The 25,108-nt window shown below is 55.0% G+C and overlaps 1 protein-coding gene across 1 annotated transcript; it reads right to left on the bottom strand.

Moving 5' to 3' along the window:
• Positions 1 to 990: 990 nt before the first annotated feature.
• ZSWIM4 (zinc finger SWIM-type containing 4) lies at positions 991 to 20,214 on the bottom strand. Its single transcript, XM_057541496.1, has 14 exons — positions 19,822 to 20,214; positions 17,571 to 17,772; positions 15,826 to 16,182; positions 14,142 to 14,290; positions 13,905 to 14,055; positions 12,879 to 13,046; positions 11,861 to 12,223; positions 10,404 to 10,541; positions 9,787 to 10,041; positions 9,023 to 9,158; positions 6,619 to 6,773; positions 4,994 to 5,157; positions 3,447 to 3,528; positions 991 to 3,033 (listed from the first exon to the last, which is right to left on the bottom strand). Exons 1-14 carry the CDS (start codon positions 19,972 to 19,974, stop codon positions 2,174 to 2,176), a joined length of 3,333 nt encoding a protein of 1,110 aa, XP_057397479.1. The 5' UTR covers positions 19,975 to 20,214; the 3' UTR covers positions 991 to 2,173.
• Between the last annotated feature and the right edge of the window lie 4,894 nt (positions 20,215 to 25,108).

The following is a 25,108-nucleotide window of genomic DNA, read 5'->3' as shown; positions in this document are numbered from 1 at the left end:
CCGCCTCCAACTGGTTCCCTCCAGCGCAGGGAGGAGCCAAGAACCAATCGCCAGGCTCAGCGCCATCGAAGGCCCGCCCACTGCTGCGCGCGGGGGGGGGGGGGGGGGGGGGGCGGCGCCCTCTAGCGGCCGGCTCCGCCCAGCCGCGCTCTGAGCCCCGACCCTCCGGGAAGCCTCTGTCCTCGCCTGCCCCGGCCCTGACAGTGACCCAGACAGTCTGTCCCTCTGTCCGTCACTCTCTAAAGACAGGAAGCCAGTAAAGGAAGGCAACCAAGGGCCTTCTTGCCGTCCACCAGATCCCTCACTCTATTTGGGGACTGGGAGCCGCATCCGTGGTGTAGGAGCCCAGACATGCCCCCCCCATTGACCTCGCCCACCAAGGCCTAGTCTAAGCAGAGTTCCCACCTTTGGGGGGCGTGTCTTCCCCACCCAGCGGCACCCAGCACCTGACACGCACCACCACCGCCCATGCTCAGAAACTTGCAATTAACTTCAACAGCTAGTGCTGGAACCAGGGCACCCCCTAGTGGCCATTCCCAGCCCTGCATGGTCCATGCAGCCCGGGATGAGCAATCAGTGGCCCTACCCCAGCAAGGTACTAAATCTAGCTCTGTCTCTTTCTAAAACTGAGTGCCCTTTCTTAAACTTTGGAGCCTCAGTTTTCTCCTCTGTAAAATAGGAATGCTAATCCTACCGACTCATAGGGCTGTTATGACAGGTGTTGTAACAGATGACAGGTGTAAAGCGCGGGTGTCAGCCCCCGGCTTGCTCATAGTGAGCTCTCTCTCCCTATCTGCTATCATCCATATTGTTACCACTGGAGGAAACCAGCAGTGGCTCCCATTGCACCCCTCACTTGAAGCTGTACCCAGAGAAGAGGCTGGAGATTTTCTGTGGGGGGAGGGGGGGGGAAAGGCGGCCCTGGCAGGGGGCCACAATGGGGCGGGGGGCGGAACACGCCTTAGTCTCAAAATAAAATTAAAAAGAACAAACTGTTCAACCTTTAAAAAAAAGGAAATACAATATATGGTTCAATAAATAGAAAAAAAGTTACAAAATGTGGTAATCTTTGTCCTTAATTACAAGAGGAGAAAAGATAGAGGAGGGTGATTGGGGGGTGGGACACTCTCCTTCTCCCTGGGTCAAGGTAGGGGAAAGGGAGGCCAAAGAGAGACAGCAACTTGGGGATGCAAATAGAAAGACAGGCTAGATGGAGAGAAATATGGGAAGGGGGAGTAAGATGAAGGGCAGAGCAGGGTGGCAGAGGATCAGCGGGAGACAGACAGACAGATAGAGGGCCAAAAAATGCTAAGATGTTGGCCTCTTTCCTTTCTAGATCGGGGGGGGTGTCCTTGGCTTGCCTGCGCTTGTATCCCCCCCCACACCAGGTTTGGAGGACAGTGTGAGCCTGGCTCGGTTCCTGAGTTGTATGTCCAGTGACTAGCAGGTAGGGGGAGGGACAGTAATGAGCCCCCAGCCCACCCTGGGACCCTGGCACCCAAGGGAATGGGAATCCTGGCGGGATGGGTGGTGAGGTATGTGGCCGAGGCCTGAAGCCTCTTCAAATCCTTCAGTGGGGGTGAGCCATTGGTCCCAGCTGGGCAGCCTGGAGGGGGCGCAAGCCTGCGGGTGGGACCCCTGAGGCAGTGAGGGGAGGGTACAAAAGTTTAGATGCCCTAACACAAAACAAGCCCTCCGGGCACCCAGAGTTGGTTGCAGGGAGGGTCTGCTACATTGACTTTGAGAGCCAGTTTCTGGAAAGTCCTGCCTCCCAGCTCCTCCACCCCAGCCCAAGGCAGACCTGTGGGTTTGGGGAGGGAGAGCTTGCCTATTGCTTTTGGGGTGCTCAAGGTGGGGTCATACCAGCTGCACAAGCACACACCCCCTTCCAGGCCTCTGGGTGGTGGTATGGCTTCTGATCCTTGCGTCTTGCACACTCGCTAGGCACGCATGTGCCCTAGGCACGCATGTGGCAGGATGCGACCCCCTGCTTCCCACCTCCTTCTGGGCTTGGAGGGGATGGCAGGCAAGACCACCCAGCTCCAGCCGGGCTCCTTCCCTGACTTAATACTGAAATGCCACATAGGCCTCCAGTGTTGAGGCCCGTGATGGAGGGCGGGTGCCACAGAAGCGAGGGCGAAGGCGGATGTCCGCACCGCCTGCCTGCTGCCCCTCAGCCGAAACGCTCCCGCACCAGGAGCATGAGCTTCTTCTTGCCCTTGTAGGTCTGTTTGAGGTTCTCCAGGAACTGCGCGAACTGCAGGTGCCCATCGGGCGCCAGCAGGAAGGTCTCGCGGGCCTTACCCAGGAACTCGATGAAGTCGCCGTAGTGCCGCGGGCTGATGTGCGTCAAGCGAGAGTGGCTGGTGGTGATGTAGGCGGCCACCGCCGCGTCCAGCAGCTGGCACAGCGGTGCCCGGTCGGCGCCCAGCGGCTTGGCAGCCCGGCGAGCCCCGAGGGGCCCCAGGCCGGGCGCTGAGAGGGTCCAGCGGCGCAGGATATCGGAGAGCATGGGGGCGCAGTGGATGCTGCGGATGATGAGGGGAACGATGGCAGAGAGCTCGTGCCGGCCCAGCGAGTGGCTGAGCGAGCAGGCCCAGAGCACGTCGTTGACGGCCGGGTGGCTGTCCTGGTTGAAGGCGATGCTGAGCTGCGCCAGGGCCAGCGTCGCCAGCTTGTAGGCCCGCAGCGGCAGGCCGCGGTGCTCCATGTAGCGGGCCACGGTGAAGAGGTGCGCGTGGCCCAGGCCTCCGGCTGCGGCATCCAGCACGATCTGGTAGGCCGCCTCGAAGGCCGCGTGGTTCTTCTCGCACAGGGTGAGGGCGGGCAGGGCGCAGTTCTGCGGGTCCTTCATGGCGCACTGCAAGGCCAGGGTGCGGGCGCAGGCCCAGAGCTCCTCCCGCCGGGGCGCGTCCAGCTGCAGCCGCAACAGCGTGGCATGGCTGGTGCCCGTCACTGCCACGATGGTGGCTGCCTCCACCGGTGTGAATAAGGAGTACCAGTTTTGCATGATGTTCATCAGGGCTTGCAGGCCTGTGGGAGATGGCAGGGTGACACTGGTCAGGAATGGGACAGGGGGGTACCCTGTGTGCATGGGTTTACCCTGACCTACTATCCCCACCAGCCAAGGCTAAAGCTGCACCCCCTCTACCGCCACTCTTGGCTTGACAGAAACTTCACTTTACTTTTCCAAGGGAGGAGAGGGCAGCTGGGCTGGGTGGGATCTGGTGGGGTGGGGGGCTAAGCATTGGAGGGACTGTCCCTTCTCCAAGCCACTTTAGCCTAGCCAGACTCCAGGTCTTTGTCCAGCTCGGTCCCCCCTCCCAACATTCCCTCCTGGCCTAGCCCTGAGCACAGGCTGGAGTCGGGGAAATGGCTCTGCTTCTCCCTCATGCCTGCCCAGTTCCACAGGGAGGTGGGTGGCGGGTCCCCTTGGGGACTCTCACCGACTTCCGTGGCACAGCTGACCAGCCAGCGCACCATCTCCCTCCGACGCCAGGTCATGGTGTTCAGGGTCATCCGCATCACCTGCAGCATGGGATGGGGAGGGGTAGAGAAGGGGGTCACCCAAACCAGGGCTGGCGTGTGGAAGGGGGGCGGGGGATCCTTAAGGGCCCCGGGAAACTTGGAAGTTAAGGGCTGAATCAATGAGCCATACAATCTGGGCAAGGGGCTTCACCTCTCTGGACCTCAGCTTCCCCATCTGTAAAATGGAGATAAAAATAGTATCCACCTCATCGAGTTGTGAGAATTAGGTGAAAGTATGTAGGTAAAGCTCTTTGCACGGTGCCTACTTCTTCGAAGTGCTCAGCTGATGCCAGCCATTACTGTTAGTGTTGGTGTTATTCTGAGGCCCCATGGATCCTACCTGGGACGACAAACCAACCTGCCCCTTCTCTCTGGAAAGTTCCATGCTTCCTGTCAGCAGATTTCCCCCTGCAGCCCCAAACAAAGCACCTGCCCTACAGGTCCCACCTTCTTCAGGTCCCACCCCCAATAAGCACCTTCCTTACTGGCCTCTCTTCTGAGGCCCCATCCCCAGGTCCTGTCTGCAAGCTTCTAAATAGTGGGTCACCTGCCTAAAGCACCACCCTTATCTCAACTCCCACATATCCCCCACAATGGCTCCGCCCCCCTCAGGGGGTTGTTCAGAGGCTAATTCTGCCTCCTGCCAGCCCTTTGCTGGCCAGTTCTACCTGGGAAGGTATCACCCGAATCTGTACCTTATTCTGTTATTTTACTTTGGCCACCGTCTGAGGCCCCGCCCCCATGAGCCCCATACCTGTCTATCCCCTCAGGCTGCAACCATGCCTCTGCCTTGCCCTTGCAGCACTGTCCCTCGTCCGGCCCCTGAGGATGGCCTGGACACTCACCTGCAGACCCCGCCTCCATGACTTTCAACCACAGGCCCCACCCTCCAGAGATGGCTCTTCACTCACAGGACTCTCCCCAAGCCCCGCCCCTCAGCGGTGTGACCCCTCCTTCTAGGCTGCAGTCCCCTACAGGCCCTTTCCCCAAGAAAGCTCCTTGCAGGCAGGTTCTGCCCCCTCAGTTTCAGCTCCGCCCACCCGTGGTTCTTAAGGCACACCAGCCCCAGGCCCCACTCCCAAGGCCAGCACCCTTAGGTTCTGCTCTCTCATGGCCAGTCCACTCACCTGCATGCTCCGTGACCCCCTTCCTTGTCCTCAGCCACACCCCCAGAAGTAGATTCTCACCTTCAGGCTCTGCTACTGAGTCACGCATTCATAGGCCCCACCCTCACTGGTGACTCCATTCCCTCACTCTCAGGACTCTTGCTCACCGACCCTGCTCCTCTGTAGACCTGCCCAAGAGGTGCCGCTCACATCCAGGCCCCGCCCCCGGAGGCGATGCTTACCCTCAGGCCCCGCCCCTAGAGGCAGACGTCACACTCAGGTCCCACCCCCAAGTGGCCCTCACCTGGCCAGCCCTCAGGCAGCAGCCCCCTGCCCCCATCCTCCCTGCGGCCAGTCACCTGCAGGCCAAGCTCCAGCGCAATGCCCAGCAGTGTGGTGTCCGGTGGTGCGCTGGCCGGCGTGGCAGTCTTGCAGGCGTCCTGCGCCAGCTTGAAGAGCAAGGCTGGAGAGTGGATGTTCTGCTGAATGGAGCCCAGTACTGCGTGCAGCCACTTGGGGTCTCCTGGGGTCGGGGGAGGGACAGAGGATATTGTGGGCATACCCAGCACCAGCCCCTGCTGCTGCCTGACCTGCTCACACTGGTTCCTCTACACATGTGCAAATGTGTGAATGTGGACAGTCAGGCACCTGGCAATGGTTCTATGAAGACCTGGACCACTCTTGGCACTCCCCTTTTTCTCTCCTCTGCCCCCTCCTTTCCAGTGGGAGGAAGCCACCCAGGGACCCACTGGACCCCTAAGTGTCAAGGGCACCGATTCGGGACCCAGATGCCTGGGTTCAAATCCCTGCCACTCACAAGCTGTGTGACCTTGAGCAAGTCGCTTCACCTCTCTGTGCCTTGGCTGCCCCATCTGTACAAAGGGTAATACTAATGCAATGGTACGTGTCTCACAGGGCTGCAGTGAGCCTATACTTGTAAAGGCCTTAACATGGCAAGAGTTACACAAATGTGAGCTTTTATTACTATTATTATCATTGGCCCAGATCCTACAATTCTGTTCCTCTGCTCCAGCCACATCAGCCTCCTCTCTGTTCCTCAAACATAGCCAGGCACAGTCCAGCATCAGGGTCTTTGCACTGGCTGTTCCCTCTGCCTGGAATGCTCTTCCCAGATGCTATGGACTGAACTGTGTCCTCCCCAAAATTCATATATTGAAGCTCTAACCCTCCAGCGTGATAGTACCTTCGGGAGGTAATTTTGCTTAGATGAGGCCATGTGGCTAGGACCCCCCAGGATGGGATTAGTGTCCTTATAAGTAGAGGAGAAGACCAGAGCTCTCCCTTTCTCTGCCATGTGAGGACGCAGTGAGAAGGCAGCTGTCTGTAAGCCAGGAAGAGAGCCCTCACCAGGAACTGACCATGCTGGCACCCTGATCTTGAACTTCCAGTCTCTAGAACTGTGAGAAAATAAATTCCTGTTGTTTAAACTACCAAGTCTATGGTATTTTGTTACAGCAGCTGAGCTAAGACACCGGATACTGGCATGACTCCACCTTCACCTTCATGTCTTGGCTTAAGTGTCAACCTGCTTTATTCCCCTCCTTATCACTTATTACCTCTCACTGCATAACTATCTTCTTTACCTTATTTATTGTCTGTCTGCCCTCACTAGAATTAACACTACAGAGCACAGGATTTGGGACAGTTTTGTTCGCTGCTGCAAGCTCAGCACCTGGGACAGTGCCTGGTACATATAGAAAGTGCTCAAGGAGGGACTTCCCTGGCAGTCCAGTGGTTAAGACTCCACGCTTCCACTGCAGGGGGTGCGGGTTTGATCCCTGGTTGGGGAACTAAGATCCCACATGTTGTGTGGGGTGGCCAAAAAAGAACGCGCTTAAGGAAAACTGTGGGTGGGATATGGTAAAAGGATAAAGGTAGGCAGGAAGGAATGAGGGAAAGGAGGGAGGGGAGTAAGGTAAAGGAGGACATGGGGACGGGGGTAGGGGGCAGCCGCTGTCCTCACCCTTGGCGGCGGTCAGCATGGCGGAGGCCAGTTCACACTGGCGGGTCTCCAGGTGGCCGAGGATGAACCAGCGAGGGAAGCGGTTGCTCACGATGGAATCCAGTGGGTTGCCGTGAGGTTCTCCAGCTGGAAACGCTGTCTCCAGTATGGGCAGCCTGGGGTGAGAAGAGAAGCAGCCCTGCCCTGAGACAAGGCTGGAGTCTCCATCCTCTCTAGGAGAGAAAGGCCTCCTGCCTCAGCCAGAGCCTACCCTCCTAGGCCAGCACATCCCTGGGCATCCAAAAAGATGGAGGATGTATGTTCAAGATGTTCACTGCATATATAAAATAGATAAATAAGGACCTGCCATATAGCACAGGGAACTCTACTCAGTACTCTGTAATGACCTATATGGGAAAAGAATCAAAAAAAAGAGTGGATATATGTATTAATATATGTATAACTGATTCACTATGCTGTACAACTGAAACTAACACAACATTGTAAATCAACTATATTCCAATAAAAATAATAAAAAAAAAAGATGTTCATTGCAGTGTTGTTTATACCCATCACTGTGGAGTTGATTAAATAAATGATGCTCTATTCACGCACCAAGGGCTGATAAAGAGGTAAGGGGATTATTTGTGTCCTGTTGTGGTCCCACCCCTTGCTCACTCTGCTCCAGTCACTGTTCCCCTTGACATCCCTCACATACCACCAGGCACAGCCCTACCTCAGGGCCTTTGCACGAACTGTTCCCTTTGCCTGGAACACTCTCCCCTAGACATTCTTGTGACTCCCCCTCACCTCTTTCAGGTCTTTGCTCAAATATTTTTCAATAAGCTCTTCCCTGACATGTCCAACACATGGGAGAGTGCAACTTCCTACTCCCAACTCCTTCCACCCCTTTCTTGCATGTTACTATCTGACATACAACATAGCTTACCTATAAATTTATTTACTGTCTCTCCCTAACTACAAGGGCAGCTCCATGAGGGCAGGAATTTTTGACTATTTGGTTCACCGACACTGCCTCTCCAGCACCAGGACAATGCCCGACACACAGCAGGTAAACAACAAATGTTTGTTGAATGACTCAATGTCCCCCCTAAGATATTTTGTTCAGCAGCTCACTGTTTACATGCATTCTGTGCTAAGAAAGTCTTTCAAAGCTGTTAAATGTAATCAATAGCATGGAATAGGAGTCAAGACTATCCTGGTTCCAAATATCTGAATGACTTTGCTACATAATTCGGGACACACCTTAAGCCTGTTTATGTGTAAAATGGGGGTAAACATACTTATTTCACTATGTGAGTCACAGATTTAGATCAGGGGGGTCAGCACCTTTTTCTGCACAGGGCTGGACAGCCAATATTTTCAGCTTTGTGGGCCATTTGGTCTCTGTCACAATTGCCACTGTTGTGTAAAAGCAGCCACAGACAATAAGGAAATGAGTGAATGGTGCTCTGTGCTGATAAAACTTTATTTCTGGACGCTGAAATTTGAGTTTCACATACATTTCATGTGTCACAGAATATTGTTTTGATTTTTTTCCAACCATCTAAAAATACAAAAACCATTCTTATCTCATGGGCTGTACAAAAACAAGGCAGCGGGCCAAATTTGGCCTGTGGGCTGTAATTTGCTGGCACTGGCTTAGAAAAAAGTCTAGCACATGAAAGAGTGTTCTCTAAATCATGGCTCGTAACAGATTATTCTTTCCAAATATTCTGGAAAAATGCACTCCAAATTGTTAATAGGTGCCTCTGGAGAATAGGATCAGAGGATGGGGGACAGATTTCAATATATTTGCTGGACATGGTTCACTATAGACGGGGCCTTTTAAAATTCTGCTTCTATGATTTGCTGTTGCACATGGGAAATAACCCGGTTATTCATTGCAACATCTTTTTGGAAACAGTGTAAATGTCTATCAGCTCCAGATTGGTTTTTTCCTGGTGTATCCCTGCAGTGGTTCACACGCTATGTGACAGGATATAGCTTTTAAGATGCAAATGTTCAGTGAAAACAAGGTGCAAAGAATACGTGCAGGATGTGTCATGGCGTGAAGGAGAGACAACTTTTAATTTTCAGATTATGGGTTTGCAGAAATATGGACTCTTGCAGTATAAATAAGAAAGTGGTAACACTGCTTGCCTCCAGAGAGCTTTGGGTAAGTTGGGACAAACCTGCCTAGAAAAGGACTCTGAATTCTGTGTCATGTGGATATTTCTCAAATCCAAAATAATATGACACATTTCTAATGTGTAATCAAGAGCACAGGGCAGTCTGGAATGCCCGGATGAGGGAGGCTGAATGAACCAAGCTGTGAGTTCAGGCAGAAGGATGGGGCTCCCAGTAGCCTCCCATCCCCCAGTCCAGTCCGGCCCAGTGGGAGTTCCCAGCTGCCTCTCCTCACCTCATGGCTCGCAGCGCGAGGCGGTAGGCCAGGTCGGGGTCGTGGGGCAGCAGTGCGGTAAACAGGTAGCGGGCACAGGTGTGCATGGGCACGCTCTCCCGGAACAGCACTTCTCCAAAGCCACTGAAAGGACCCCCTGCAGGGGCAGCCTGAGATCAGCCTCCGGGTGTGGGCTTGCATGGCCCCTCCCCAGGTCTCCCCACACCCCAGGCTCTGAGTGTGGGATGGGCAGACCCAGGATAGAGTGACTGGGGCTAGAGAGGTCCCGGGGGTGGGAGCACAGGGCTAAGACTGAGACAAGCACTGGAAAATCCACAGAAAAGAGACCCTGGGCACCCCCTGGATAGGGGGCAGGACTCAGATGCAGGGTGGGGCCAGAGGGTGGAGGTGGGGCTGCACCTGCTCCAGGGGTGTGGCCAAGCCAGCTTCCCTTTGCAGTAGGGGAGGGGCCTCACAAGGCAGGACCGTGGGCAGAGCCAATCAAAGTCTAGCTGGGCATCAGTGACTAGGCTCATTGGCTCCAAAGTGGGCAGGGGGTGGGGGGGGCCTCATCACTCGAAGCCGTTATTGGCTGCCAGCACTTCTGGGGGCGCGGCCAAGGTCTGGAGCTCACCTTTTAGGAACTGCCAGGGTATGGAAAGACAGTAAGGACAAGGAGGTGGAGCTAGGGGCGGGGTCTCCCGATCCAGCAACAACCAGGCCACTACAGTACAGAGGCGGGACCCTATCTTTCAGGAACGGCCAGGCTAGCAGTGGGGCCTCACCTTCCAGCAGCTGTCCCGCCTGCTTGCGCAGCACCTGCACCAGCCGCTCGTCCAGCTCCACCTCCTCCAGCAGGGCCAGCAGCTGCTCCTCGTTGCGTACCACCTTGTCCTGGGCATACAGCCCCTCGGGCAGGGCCCGCTGCTGTCCCAGGCCCAGCAGTGCCACCTCTAGTGCCATTGCCAAGTAGGACTCCCCAGGGCTCCCGGGCACCGGGACGTGCTGGTAGGCCACCTTCCGCTTCTCAGGGCCTGAGTCTGTGGGAGAAGGACACCAGGCCGGCTAGAGGGGAACCCCTTTTCCTGCGACTCCGGTGGTCCTTGACCTTAAACATGGACACTGTGTGTGGGGTGGGGGGGAGGTTTAGGGAGAGCTCAGCTGCTTCCACACACACCAGGGGGTGGGGCCCATCTTCCAACAGCAGATAGGCCTATGGTGGCCTCACTTTCAGGAGAAGCTAAGCCTCTTGGCACCTGGCACTGGCCGAAGGGTGTGGCCAAGTGTAGGGGCATGGCCAAGTGTAAGGGCGTGGCCTCACTTTCTAGGGGTACTGGGCAAGGGGGCATGGCCAAGAGGTGGTGATTTTCCCACCTCCTCAAGGGGTCCCCAGTGTGGGTACCTGGGTAAATGGCAAGAGTCTCCTCCTCTAGGTGACAGGCCTCCAAGAGTGCCCTGCACAGGCAGCCAATGGGGTCCAGGGGGTGGCCCACCCATCCTTCCATGTTGGTGATGCAGGTGGAGCCTTTCTGCAGTAGCTCTGCAGGTAGGAAGAGAGGGCTCAATGCCCAGCCCCCCTCCACCAAGCCCCCAGGGGGGGCTTCCTCTCCCTGAACCCCAAGCCCAACCTCCCAGTGCCCACTCACCATCTACCCACCCAGCACCCTTTTCTCTGCCCCTTGAGCTCTGCAGCAGCTCTCACCTCCACAGCCCTGGCCTCCTGTCCCACACCCAAACCCAGGCCCGGCTAAACTGGGTGCTTTCTAAAACATCCAACCAGTGTCATTCCCCTCCTTATAACCCTTGATCCTTCCCACCTCTCTCAGGCCCAGCCAGCCTTCAGGGCTCCCAAGGACTGATATGAAAGTTTCCCTGAGGTGGTCACCCACCCCACCTGGAAGCCCATCCTCCAATCTCCTCCCACAAGCCGTGCTCTCCCTTGCCTCTGGGCTCCTGCCCATGCTGTTCCTTCTAACTGGAACATTGTTGCTCCCTCCCCTTCTCCTGGGAAACTCCTCAACATCCTTAAGACCTCAGCTTAGCTCTCACCTCCTCTGGGGGGCTAACCCTATGCCTCGAGGCTAGGTCAGGGGTCTGCTCAGATCCCAATGCCCCCATTTCTCCCCCATTACACCCTGTGTTCAATTTCCTGGTAACTGACCCATCAACTCAACTCCATCACCCAGAGAACACAACTGGTAGCCTCTCTCCTGTCCCCCCATATCTAGTCCACAAACGTGTCCTTTTTTGGGCCAATACAGTGTGAGTTTTTGTTTTTCCTAATACAATTTTCAAATTGTTGCCCATATTGAAAAAAATCAGTAAATTCCACATTAGATAATCTGGATTTCTTGCTTCTCTTGAAAAATCAGAAGATCTGGCCACACTGGGTCCATGTTCCTGAAAGGCACGTGGCTAGATCTATAGAAACTACATTTCCTAGACTTCTTTGTGTGAGGTGTGGAAGGTGGGAGAGAATGAGGCCATTACTCTCCCACAGTAGCTGTGAGCAGGTGTGTGGCTGTCTGCAGGGCACAGACATGAGGTTTGCCAGCAGGTTCTGGGTTGTCCTCTTGGGAACTGCCCTGCTGCCCCGTGAGGGCTACAGCCTGCTGAACTTCCTGTGCTTCTGAAGTCCAAGTGTGTGAAGCCAAGCAGGGGCTTCCCTGACCTTCAATCCTGCAGCCCTTTCGGTGGTTTTGTGAGCCCTCAATCCCTGCATTAAATTCCTTTCTGCTCAAGACACCTAGAGTGGTCTGTTTTCCTGTTGTACCCACAGACTCTCCAGGTTGCCACAGTCCCCAGCTGTTGGCATTTGTGTCTGCAGCCCCAGGACATGATGACAATATTGGTGCCCACCTTTTTTCTGCTGCTTGTAGGTCTCAAGCTGATGTCGCCGCTGCAGCCGGAGTGTGTTGACTATGGCGCCTGCCAGTCGCAGGGCCTGGCGGGGGTATCCGTGGGCCCTCAGGGTGTCCACACGGGCACAGGCAGTGGGGAAGGGCTCGCCCAGCCACAGTGGGCGGCCCTGGGGGTCAAAGGTTGGCTTGTCACCACCCCCGTTGCTTGTGAGGCTGGGGCCGTAGGAGTCGCTGGCCAGGATCCTCTGCAGGTGGGCGTCACTCCAGTGCAGCGACCCAGCCTGCAGGGCGCGGCCAAACACGGTGTGGCGGGAACCTGCAGCCTCCACCTCCTCCTCCTCCTCCTCCTCCTCCTCTGGGCCTGTGGGAGAGGCGCCCAAATGCAGCCCCATGAGGGGGGCCCTAGCAGTCAGGCGCTGGTCAGCTCTGCCCCACTGAGTGCCAGCTTGGTGCTAGGCTCCGGGTGAAGCGATGAGTGTGTGTTATCTCCCCAAATCCTTCCAGCAGCCTTTTAAAGGGGTGTGTGTGTGTGTGTGTGTGTGTGTGTGTGTCAGTGGAGATATCCCTTCATATGAATGGACAACTGATCTTGAACAACTGTGACTGTCTGTCCATCTTTCTCCCTCCACACTCCATTTTTTTCTCTCCTTCTCTATCTCTCCCTCTCCCTCTCTCCCTCCATCTCTGCCTCTCTTTACTTGTCTCTCTCTTCTCAATACCTGTTTCCTTTTCTATCTGTTTCCCCTACCCCCTGCCCGATTCCTGCCTCCACGGCCAGAAGGAGACTGAGTCAGGAGACCAGCCCAGAACTATAGGCATCTTAAGTATTTCACATCGCTGTCCCTCGGGCTGCCTGCTGCCCCTGCCCTGGGTATTCCCTCCTGGCTGGGAGGCAGGCAAGGGCTGGTTCCCCCTTGCCCTGCCTCCATTTTCCCCCAGAGCGCCATGATGGGGTGGCTGGGCCACAGGCAGTAGTGATGGTTTGTTGGGGGGAGTGGCGGGGACCCCTCTCCTACCTGGGCTGAGGGCTACGGTGGGCTGCAGGCTGGGCCCATCAAAAGAGTAGTTGCCTTCTTCCAGCGGGCACACGTCCAGCTTGTCCCACTTGCTAAGCAGCTGGAGCCAGCTCGTCCGCTCCTCTGGTTTGCAGTGGGGGCTCAGGACGATGCACACCCACAGGGCCCCTGGGGAGAGAGGGCAGCAAATGTGGGCACGGGGGAGGCTCAACATCCATGCAACAGGAGCGGCACGCACTTATGGAGTGCCCGCTGTGTGCTGGGCACTGGTCTCTGCTCAACCCTCACCTCTGGCCTCTGAGGGTGCAATTCATCATCTCTTCACTTTACAGTCCAGAGAGGTAAAATCACTTGCTCAAAGTCTGGCTTCTGGGAAGCCAGAAGTTAGGACTCAAACCCAGGCTACTGGACTCCTTTTGCAAAAAAATTTTTTTTCTATAGCACTTGTCACCATCTATCACAGGGGTCAGCAAACTACCACCCGTGGAGAAAATCGAACCCGCCACGTGTTTTTGAATGGCCCGTAAGCTAAGATTTATTTTTACATTTTTAAATGGTGGAGGGGGTGGGGAATAAATAAAAAGAATATTTTGTGACTTGTGAAAATGATATGAAATTCAAATAAATAAATAGTGTCTGTAAATACAGTTTTATTGGAATGCTACCACACCCACTTTGTTATGTGTGTCTGTGGCTAATTTTCTGCTACAACAGATAAAATCGAGTAACAGCGACAAAAACCAAATGGCCTGAAAGGCCAAAACTATTAACTGTCTGGCCCTATGGAAAACGTGTTGACCCCTGGTCTAATGGGCTTGTGGGATTTTCTTGTCCGTCTGCCCTACTAGGTGTCAGCTCTCTGAGGACAGGTATTTAATCTCTCTGATTTCTTGCTGTAGTGCCAGCGCTCAGTACAGTGCCTCGTACATTGGCGGTGCTAATGAATGAGGAAGGATTCACGGGCCAGACCCTAATCTCAGGTGGGCAAGCCTGGGTGCCTGCCGCACTCCAGGGTCTGGGACTTACCCAGCTCATCCCACAGCTGGCGGCACTTGTCCGTCATGCCGGCGCCCTGTTGCCGCCACAGGGCCAGGCGCGGATCCTGCAGGAATTGCTCGGTCATGAGGATCAGCATGCGCGCGCCATTGGAGTCCCGCATTCGCAGCATCTCCCGCACCTGCGCCGGACCACACGGTGAGGAGGGAAGGGGGCTCCAGCACCCGGCAGTCTAGTCCCGCCCCACTGTCCCTGCCCAGCCAGCACCTTGCAGAACATGGAGCGCAGCTGCTGGCTGGCGCCGTAATAGCCGCCGTTGGAAAGCAGCTGCTTCACCTGCTCCTGGATCTGCTCCTCGTCTAGGTGCCAGCAGTTGGCGTCCTCGATGCCCGCGCCCGCCGTGGGGTCTGGGGCACCTGTGGGGAGGGAGGGAAGCTGAGGCTGGGGCTGGGGGGAGGGGGTGTCTGTCATCCAGTCCTTCAAATCACCCACCCCATCCCAGAATTCCATCCATCCCACCTGAAAACCCATCCATCCATCCATCCATCCATCCACCCATCATCTTACCCCAAACATCACCTACCCATCCATTTAAACCACTCAACCATCTATCCACACCCCCATGCCATGCCATGCATCCTTCCATCCACACATCATAACCCTTAGCACACCTACCCACCCCATTAGTCCATCATCCACCCTGCCCGTAACTCCTACCTACTCACATCTATATACCCATCCCACCAGGCCATCCAGCCACCTACCCACCCCTATTTGTCTTTCCAACTCATCTGTACTAACCACTCAAAATACCCACTGACCTATTCATCCACTGACCTACACAACTGTGCTATCCATCCATCCAATTAACCCAAACTTTCCATCTATTCTTTCCCCACCAACCACCCTTCATAGGTATCTCCCCAAACACCCACCAGCCCATTGGTCCATCCATACATCCTACACGAAACACCCACTTACTCGATCCATCCACCATGTTAGTCCTCACATAAGAACATTCATGCACGCATCAACTCACCCTCAATCCATGCACCCCTTGGCCCTTCCAGTCTTCCACCAACCCCATCTGTCCACTACCTCAAACTCCCCAATCAAAGCCCATCCCATTCAACCCTACCACCAATTACCACCAACTCTCTATTCACCTACCATCCTAGTAAATCACCCATCCACTCACTCCATCCATTTTTCCACACCAACAGTTCACTCCAACACCCCATCATGAACACCTTCTATATCCACCCATCGCCATCCTCAAATATCCATTCATGCCTCCACCCACTATGCATCCGTCTACTCACCCACCATCCTACTCCATCCTCCCATCATTATAGTTAAGCAACACCTGTAGCTCCAAACCACCCCAGAACTCATAACACCTGGTCTATCTCCTACCCTATCCCACCTCTGACACCCACTAATATCCACACATACTCCTTATGACCTCCACACACCCATACTCAGGCCTGCTCCTGTGATCTTGAGACACCCCCACCCTGGGGCTGGATCTTCCTACTGGCTGATTTCTTGACCATTCATCTGCCCAGGGCCAGATCAAATCCAGGATCTGCCGCTTACTGAGGTGTGTGATCCTTTTTTTTTTTTTTTATAACATCTTTATTGGAGTATAATTGCTGAGGTGTGTGATCTTGACCTCAGGCAGTGGTGCTCCCCCACCCCTGCTCATGGATCAAGGGTACCTTTGTTTTTTTTTTGCCTGCACCACGTGACTTAGGGGATCTTAGTTCCCCAACCAGGGATTGAACCTGGGCCGCAGCAGTGAAAACACCGAGTGCTAACCACTGGACCACAAGGGAATTCCTTGGTCAGGGGTACCTTTGGATGCTGTGATAAATGCCTGTGGCACAGCAAGCGAGATGGCTGTGAGCTGGGGCCTCGCTGCCCCCATCAGACCTTGGTGCGCCCTTACCATGCACCAGATTGATCTCGGAGCCCAGGAGGAGGATCTCGTCCGCCAAGCGCTGAGCAGTGGGCAGCACCTCGGTGTGGTGGGCACTGATGAGGTACTGCACGAACTTCTGCAGCTGATCCCGGTTCATCTGGGAGAGTGTCTCGGAGATGGGTAGCCGCAGCTCCACCTGGCGGGCATGCCGAATGCGATACAGTGACAGGGCCACCACATGAGCACAGTAGAAGAGGTCTCGGTTGTCGCAGCCGCAGCTCACGGATGTGATCTTGCAGCGGTCAAAGCTGATGGAGACATGGTAAAGGCGCTCGGGCTCTCCAGGGCCCCCTGGCTCCCGGATATTTCCGCTCAGGTGGAACCCTAAGACCAAAACCAAATTGTCACTGCTGTGTCACCCCAAAGATGGGTAGTCTTTTCCACGGTGCACAGCAAGACCAGGTGCAAATCCCAGCTGAGTAACCTAGCACAAGTCACTTAACCTTGCTGTGCCTCAGTGTCCACATCTGTGAAATGGGAACAAATAGTAACATCCTCGTCATGCGTTTGTAATGAGGATGAAATGGATTAATATTGGCAAGTGCTTAGAACACTGTTGGCAGATAGTAAGTGTTAAATAAATGTTTGTTCTTCTTCTAATTCTGAATAATATTATTACAGCAATGCTGTTGAAGATGATTTTCTTAGCCCTTGGGTAATCATGGATACAGCCCAGGCTCCAGGCGCCCTGTCACTTCCTGGGAAGATACCAAAGATACTTGGGGGGCGAGGGATTGATGTGGCCGGCCAGGGGCCAGGTCACCCCATCACCCCCCACCCCTCCCTGGCCCCTGGGGAGCCCAGATGCCAGGCTCATCCGACTGGTTGGGCAGCTCAGGCCCCAGCTGGCCCTGGCTGCGTCATGCAGGGAGACGGCGGCTTCCTCATACCGGCTGGAGGTGGCCGAGCCTGTGGCCAGCTGGGTCATGTCCAGGCAAGGGGGCCCCCAGGCTGACAGGGTTCAGAGAGGATCATCTTGGCTGAGCCCCTGCCTCCAGCTGGGAGACATGACCTGCCCCCATGGGAGGTATGGCATTCCAGGGCTTACCTGCCTTCTGGCTCAACCTCTACTGGTTCCCTTCTGAGCCCTGCTGCCTGAGGTCTAGAATCATCTTTCATCGCTAGCTCTAAACCTCCATCCCTTCCCCTCGCCTGGACCCTGCTGCCTGGGGTTTCAGACCACTCCTCACAGATGATCCCCAGCTTCCACCCTAGACCCTACGGAAGCCTCGTTGCCTGAGGTCTGAGACCATTCCTAAACCTCTGAACCCAACCTCCACCTGAGTCTCTCTGCCTGACGTCCAAAACTGTTTCTCATCACTGGCTCTAAAACTTTGCCACTCTCACCGAGGACGCTGCAGCCTGAGGTCTAGGATTATTCTTACCTCTGGCTCTAAACCTTGGACCCAGAGCATCCCTGGGTCCCTCTGTGTGAGGTCTGGAACCTCCTCTCACTTCTGGTTTACAATCACTCCTCAAAACCACTGCCTCGGCCCTGCCTTCTTCCCTGCTCTCCTCCCTATCCTACCACCTCTACCCCTATGCCCCAACTAAGCTGACTGAGGTCGAGGCAGATCCCTGATCTTGAGCTCATAATATCTTGTACAACCCTCCCTGGGCATCAAAGCCTGACATCTGGAACCTCCCCCAGCCCTCCACACCTGCTTTGGACTCCCTGGCCTCCCTGGCAGGGGTATGGGGCAGGCACTCACCCACTTGCAGCACACGATCTACGGCCCCGCTCTGTAGCAGGTGCAGTCCACGGGTGAAGGGCACCCGGGCATCGTGCTCGCCCTCCGGGGGCTGGTAGCCCAGGGATGAGTACATGCATATCTCCCGCTCGCTGCGTGGAAACGACCAGAACACGATGCGCTTCTGGACCGGCTCTGGCACCCGGGAGAACCGCTCCTCAACCTGTGGGAAGGCCCGGTGTGTTAGAAACCCTGGCGCTTGAATCCTGGCTTTTTGCCGCTTACAAGTAGTATGACCTTGGGCAAGCCACTTTGCCTCTCTGAGCTTTGGTTTTTCTCGAGTGTAAGAAGATGTTAAGAGCACCTGCCTTCTGGGTGTCATGAGTATTACATATGCATTAATATATGTACAGCGCTTACAATAACACCTGGCTTATTGTTAGTGTTCTGGAACTTTCTGCCGCTTCCCTCCTGGATGTCAGTTCTCAGGGTCCTAATGTAAGGTAGTCTCACCTCTCAGGCTTTGAAGGGGGACGAGGAAGGAAGACAAAAGTGATGAGAAGACCAGTGATTAGGCCTACATGTTCTTAGCCGACATTGTGCTAAATGCTTTATGTGTGCGATTTCCCTTAATTCTCATAGCAACAACCCAATATTTTTGCAGCCTGGGGGATCTCAGGCTCAGAGGCGGAGTGAATTCACTTGTTCAGGGTCCCACAGCTGGTGAGCTCCAGCTCCCAAGACAGGCTCTCTGTTCCAGCTTCTAAGCGTTCCCAGGAAGAGAGGGGTGTCCTGCCCACCCCGGGGGCTCTGGGCAATGAACTGATCTGGTTGGGCCTGCGTTCCAATCCAGGCTTGCTACTCACTGGCTGAGTGTCCTTGGGCAAGTTTCTCAACCTCTCTGTGCCCCAGTTTCCTCAAAGAAGGAGAACAACTCCCAAAAGGCTGCAGAGGATTCCATGAGTTTCTGCGGGGCAAGAGCTTTCCTAGGGCCAGACCTGCCCAGGGCAGGTACATGGGAGCCCTGGAGAAGGTTTTAGGATTACTCTGGGGGTCTCACACACAATGAAGGGGCAGGGACCTTTCAGAGCCCCCAGCCCTAGGTTTGAAAGGGAAGTGGGAGGACCAGCGACTGGCTCAGGCCTCGGGGACAGTTGGCAGATGACTAAGGAGGGATTTTCCAGGCCGTGAATCAGAGCCCGCCCCATCCACACTTGGCCCAGACCCATCAGTCGCAGCAGACTCACTAACTCTGGAGAGGCCAGGGAGCAAAGAAAGCCCCCCAAAGCCAGAGGACAGCCCCAAAGCCTGTGGGGGCTAAGGAAGGCTTGGTCAGGTCCTGGCCACGACGCCAGCTCCTTGGGGACCCACACTGAGGCTGGGAAAGGGGGCATCCTTTGCCCAGCCCTGGGGCATCCTGGCAGGGGCCCCCAGAAGTTATAGGGGCAGGATTCCAGGTGCATCTGTCCAGGTACCGAGACCCAGGCCCCACACCTGCTGCCAAACTCTGGAAGGACTGGGATGGCTGGGGGGCAAGGGGAGAGTGAGCATGGGGTAATGGGGAGGGGGGACTCTGACGATGGAGTAATCTCTGCAGCCAGCCAGGAGGGGCTGGGCAGCCCCAGGTGGGAGGTAGTCCCACAATTACTGAGGGGCGTGTGAGTGTTAGTGCCTGAGGGCAGGATCTGCAGGAGAAGAAGGGGGTCCCCATGGGACAGGTGGGTTCTGGAGGCTGGAGGCAGGGATTGGGAGACAGAAAGGGGTGTCTTGGGGCTGGGATCTATATAAGTGGGGGAGTCCTCTACTGGGGGTGTAGGACAGAGATCTGGAGTCTCTAGGTGCTGAGATCTGCTCTGTTCCCAAGTGGGGGCGGGTTGTAGGAGTTGGAGAGAGGAGTGAGGATTGCATGGGGTGCCCTAATTGGGGGATGAGGATAAGGTGGGAAAAGAGAGGTACCCAGGGTTGTGAGAGGACCATGGGGCAGGAGGAGAAAAAGTGTCCCGAGTTGGGATCTGGGGCACTGAGGGAACCCCTGGGTCTTGTGGGCTGAAGGGCAGAGCTGCTGGGGAAGGGATGGGGGTGGGTCATAGGGTTTGAAGGAGTGAAATGGGAGGATGAGGGGATGTCTCGGGCAGAGTTAAGGATCTTGGAGGAGATCTCTGGGGGTGTCTCCGATGGAGGCAGGTCCGGAGGCTGGAATCTGGACAGGGGGAGAAGGTATGTCGGGGACGGGGCTGGGAGTGGGTCCCTCCCCACCGCACTCCTCGGTCACCTGCTCGAAGGCCCAGCTCTCGGCTACTCGCTTGGCGCTGAGGTCCAGCAACGCTTCGGGTCGGCCCCGGCCGCGCACTGCCCCGGCCCCGGCGTCGCGCTCCTCCGGTCCCGCGGGGCAGTCCCGGCTCCGCTTGGCCGCGGGGGGGTCCATCCGGCCGGGCCGGGGCCGGGGCGGGGCCTGTGTGTAGGGGGGGGTCGGTCCGACGCCTACTCCGCCTCACCGGCTCCCGCGACCCCTGCCCGCCTTCCTGTCCTTCGTCCGCGCTCGGCCGCCCCGGGACTCGCGCCGCACCCACCCCCGGGCCGGCGGGGTGATGCGGCCCCTTTAAGACCCTTCACAACAATGAAGCGGCCTCGGCCTCCGCTTTATCCTCCGCCGTCGTCCCGCCCCCACAGCCCGTCTCCATTGGCCCCCCTTCGGCCTCCGAGGCCCTCTTTCGCCATTGGCTGCACCGCCAGATCCGTCTACAAGTCGCCGCTGTTCATTCGTTGTATGCACTGCCTGTCTTTTCGGGACTACTCAATCAGGGCGCTCAGCGAGCAGCGCTGTCAATCACGGGACGCCGGAAACCAATCACAGTGGGAGGAGACCCCCCGGCGCCGGCCTTAAGCGGAGTTTCGGGGCGGGTCCTGGGTTCATTCACAACATTCCTACCCCGCCCCACTAGGGCTGGACAGCGCTCCCCGGGCAGCTGGGGCTGCGCCCACACAAGGCTTTGTTTACTGAGGGTCGCTTCCGGGCGCCGCAAGGGGACAATCAACACGGCTCGGCCCGGGAGCGAGACAGAGCGGCGGGATCCCCGGGCAGCCCCTCAGCCCCTCCTCCCTCTGGGCGGTGTGACTGGAGAAATTCAGCCTCTTTGGGCGACGGGTCAAGTTTTGATGCTTTGCGGGATGGAGGGATCACAGGTCCCTTGGTAGAGTTTATGGGGGCTGTGGACACCCTCGCTAGAAATAGAGCCCAATTCAAGCCCATCCTTGAGCCCCAAGCTAAGAATCTCCAATCCATTCTATGCCCTATATATTACGTTAAGTCCTATGAAATTACTGATTTTCAACAATTTTTGATACACTAAATGGCAATTTCATAAGGTTCAACGAATAGATGTCAAATCCGACCACCTCTGATTATTTTTTCTGATTCAGCTTGTCTAGGTCACATCTCTTGATGTGACCTTGAATCAGGCGGTGGTCCTCATCGCCGGTCCCCGGCGCCACCACACCTGCCATCTCCATGTTGCTAGAGAACCCTGCATTTCCCCTTCGCCACACTTCTCTCCATTATCATTACGTTTCTTTATCTATTTCAGCAGTTGTTTAATTTCTGTCTCTCCCCGCTCCATGGTGAGCTCCAAGGGGCAGTCTAATTGTCTAACTGATGCACTGCTTTACCGCCAGCACCTGAACACCTCCGGATACACAGCAGTCACTTAATCTGTATAGCTCATGCTTTGCTCCCATCCCACTGAAATGATCTACAGAGCAGGAAAACCCAAGCTGGCCCCTAAGTAGCCTGATTGCTGCCCCCTGCCTCTCCCCACATGGAAACTCTGCCTTTTTCCTTCCAGGAATTTCCAGTTTCACAGCTGCATTTTCTGGCCAGTCCCCAACCCACCCTTCAGTAAACTCCCTCCGACCTGCACTGTCTAGTATGGTCACCACTGGCCACAAGTGGCCTTTGAGTCCTTAAAATGGGACCAAGCTGAACTGGGCTGTGCTGTCAATGTAAAACACATTGGATTTTGGAGACTTAATAGAAAAAAAAAGAAGGCAAAATATGTCATTAAGAATTTTTTATATTGATTACATGTTGAAATAATACTATTTTAGATGTTTGTGTTAAGTAAAATACATTATTAAAATTAATCCCACCTTGTGTATTTCATGATATTTGTCTTTCTCTGTCTGACTGACTTAGTATGATAATCTCTAGGTCCATCCATGTTGCTGGAAATCAAGCCCTACATTTTAGAGCGGGCACTTGTGGTTTTCCTGGCACTGGCTGTGACTGGGGCCGTGATTGTTTCATTGTGTATTTATTTTATTTTATTCTTTGCGGTATCAGGGCGTTTGAAGTTACATATGCAATTTGCATTGTAATTTCTATGGAACAGCAGTGGTCTTGAGAAACCACAGCTGACCACAATGACAACAACAAAACAACAGTAATAATAATGTACTGATTGCTTATGTGGTGCTCTAGCTGTTCAGACACGTTATCAAATGTAAGCCTTCCAACAGCGCTGCAAAATGGGGATGTCATCTCCATTTCTCAGATGAGGAAACTGAGGCTTAGACAGGTGGAGTTCTTGCCAGACTGGGAAGCCCTAGACTTATTAGAGCATGTCTTTCTTGCAAGGATTTGAGGCAAAGATAGACTTATGGGGAAGGAGAAATGGGTGGGGAGAAAAGCAGGGAGAACATCAGTGAAACAAGTCTTTCAGGTGCTCCCCTAGCAAACAGGACCCAGGGTCCAGCTTTTCCAAGCAGCCCCCTTCAGCGTTTAGTATGTGGCTGGCCCTTGTCCCTGAGGATGCTTCCGTGGATGTCCTGAGATGCTGAATCAGAAAAGGCACTCCAGGCCAGTGGAACAGGATGTATAGGAGGAATAGAGAATGGGACATCACAGGGTGAGGATGTTTTATTTTATTCTCTCACAAGAGATACTAATATTTTCATCATCCCCATCTCACGGATGAGAAAACTGAGGCACAGAAAGTTCAGGTGACTTAACCTAGGTCCACAGCAGGAAAGGGTAGGGCCAGCATTCAGGCCCTGGTGGGTGGGCTGGTCTTGTCACATTGGCTGGGGATCAAATGCACAGTTTGGGAAACACCAACATTCTATTCCGTTACTCTGATTTTACAGATGAGGGTAATGAGGCCCAGAGAGGGTCACAAAGTTGCCCAAGGCCACACAGAAATCCCTGGAGAATGTGAGAAGTCAGAAAGGCCCTTGGGAAAATGGGGGGTGCCTCCAGGATCAAGTCTCCAAGCCTGTTTCACGCCTACCCTCTTCCTAGCAACACTTCTAGGAAAGGCGACGTTGCAAGGGGTGTTCTAGCTACCCGCAAGTCCTCTCTTCTCAGTGCAGCCAGCGAGTTTGGGCTTCAGGAAAATGGAAACACATTTATCCCGCCCGCTGCCGTGAGCTCACTGTCTAGGCATCCACAGCTCCTGACCCCAAACCCACATGTGTACTGACATCAAGACCCATGAGAAACAGGGTGACTCTGAAGGCTCGGATGAGGGGGGCCACAGCTCCCCCCACCCCCCAGCTCTGTGCCACCCCATCCTAACATTCTGAGGGTCCCTCCCTCTGCCAACCCCCCTGCAGCACCCCAATGCCCCTGTTGACTCAGGCAGGAAACCAGCCAGGGCAGTTTCACTTCCTGGTCCCTTTGCAGCCCCTCTGGGCTGCCCAGCTGGCAACATTTGCTTCTTACATTTCTTTTCTTCCCTTTTGGAACACAAGTTCATGGGCAGAGAGTCAGGGCCCTGCCAGGAAAAATGGGCATTCCAGGCAGAGGGGGAAGGTGGAGGCAGGAGAGGAAAAGGCTTGAGCAGGAATAATTGTCTGAAAAGCAACATTTAATGACTGCCCTGGCCCTGGGGAGTGGGGAGGGGCAGGGGAAAAGGCAGGGAGTAGACAGGCTGAGTGGCTGGAACTGGGCTTCCCTCCCGGTCCAGGACACAAAGGCAGCTGTCACAGTCTTCAGGCTCCCCACATTTCCACACTCAGGGAGGGGTGTTACGGTCTCCATTTAACAGATGAGGAAACTGAGGCTCAGAAAGGGACCTGCTGAAGAGAACAAGAGGTGTAGGGATTCCCCAAAGTCTGGGGCTCTTGGCTGCGACACTAACGGGGGATTTGTGGGCAGGACCCACATGCTAGGGAGGACCTAGCATGGGAGGAAAAAGTCACCCAGGTCAGTGATGGGGTGGAGGGTGGAGGTGGTGGGAAAGTGAGGCTGTTTGGGGAGGCCGAGGGAATGGGGTGAAGAGGGAACAGGTGGGTTGACATTCCAGATCCGAAACCTGTCACGCCTGAATGCCTTTCCTCACCCCTGGGGTCCCCCTCAAAGGGGCTGGCGTCAGAGGGACAAAGGGAGCCAGTTTACAGGAGTCCTTGGCCAGCCCGGGCGCCGCCAGCGGCAGTGGGCTTGGCCCGGGTTGGAGGCGCCTCCTGGTGGCTGAGGGAAGCGCCAGATGGCACCCAGAGCCCAGCCGCTCCCACCCCTCACCCTTTCGAGATTCCAGATAGAAAGGTTAAAAGATAATTTTCAAAAGCGGGTGCATGGGGCTTCCCTGGTGGCGCAGTGGTTGAGGGTCTGCCTGCCAATGCGGGGGATACGGGTTCGAGCCCTGGTCTGGGAAGATCCCACATGCCACGGAGCGGCTGAGCCCGTGAGCCACAATTGCTGAGCCTGCGCGTCTGGAGCCTGTGCCCCGCGACGGGAGGGACCGCGATAGAGAGGGGCCCGCGCACCGCGATGAAGAGCGGTCCCCGCACCGCGATGAAGAGTGGCCCCCGCTTGCCGCAACTGGAGAAAGCCCTCGCACGAACCGAAGACCCAACACAGCCAAAAATAAATAAATAAATAAATAAATAAATAAGAAAATCCTTTAAAAAAAAAAAAAAAAAAAAAAAAAAAGCGGGTGCAATCAAGGCTCTCACCGACAAATAAAGATGAACACGTGTTAAGATTTTTAAATTGAACTCCTGTGGGAACTAGGCAGATGTTACACGAGGTTCAAAAGAGAGTCCGGAAAACGGGCGCTTTTACAACAGATCAGACTATTTGAGTAAATAAATGTGCGAATGGAGGCAAATTGGTTTTTCCACAGGGGACGAGGGCTGTCAATGGAACCTCAGCTGCATGGGCCGGAATGAGCAGATAAGAGTGGTTCTGTATTGCTCAATCAGTTGCTTACAATTCATGGATGGAGCTGTGAAATCGTTCAAAGACGTTGTTATGAGCCAGCTAACCCGGAAGGGAAGGGCGTGTTGTATAGAGATGATGCTTTGAATGGTCAGAACTGATTTACTGAGATGCAAAATGTTCCTTGCAGAAAGAAACAATTCCTTCCTTCCTTCATTCAACGAACACCTGTTCGTGGAGCAACTATTGTGCGCTGTTCCAGGTGTTGGAGACACAACAAAGATGCAAAGTAGAAAACGGATGAGAGTGACACAGAGTGACCACTTCCAGAAGCAGGGGACAGAGAACGATTCTCTGAGGTGACACCTGGGAGGGGGAGGGAACAGGAGGTGCAAAAGGGCAG

This window comes from Balaenoptera acutorostrata, chromosome 2, assembly GCF_949987535.1.
Source record: "Balaenoptera acutorostrata chromosome 2, mBalAcu1.1, whole genome shotgun sequence".
Taxonomy (NCBI): domain Eukaryota; kingdom Metazoa; phylum Chordata; class Mammalia; order Artiodactyla; family Balaenopteridae; genus Balaenoptera; species Balaenoptera acutorostrata.
The sequence above is the reverse complement of the archived record's forward strand: the minus strand, read 5'-3'. Positions and strand labels throughout refer to the sequence as shown.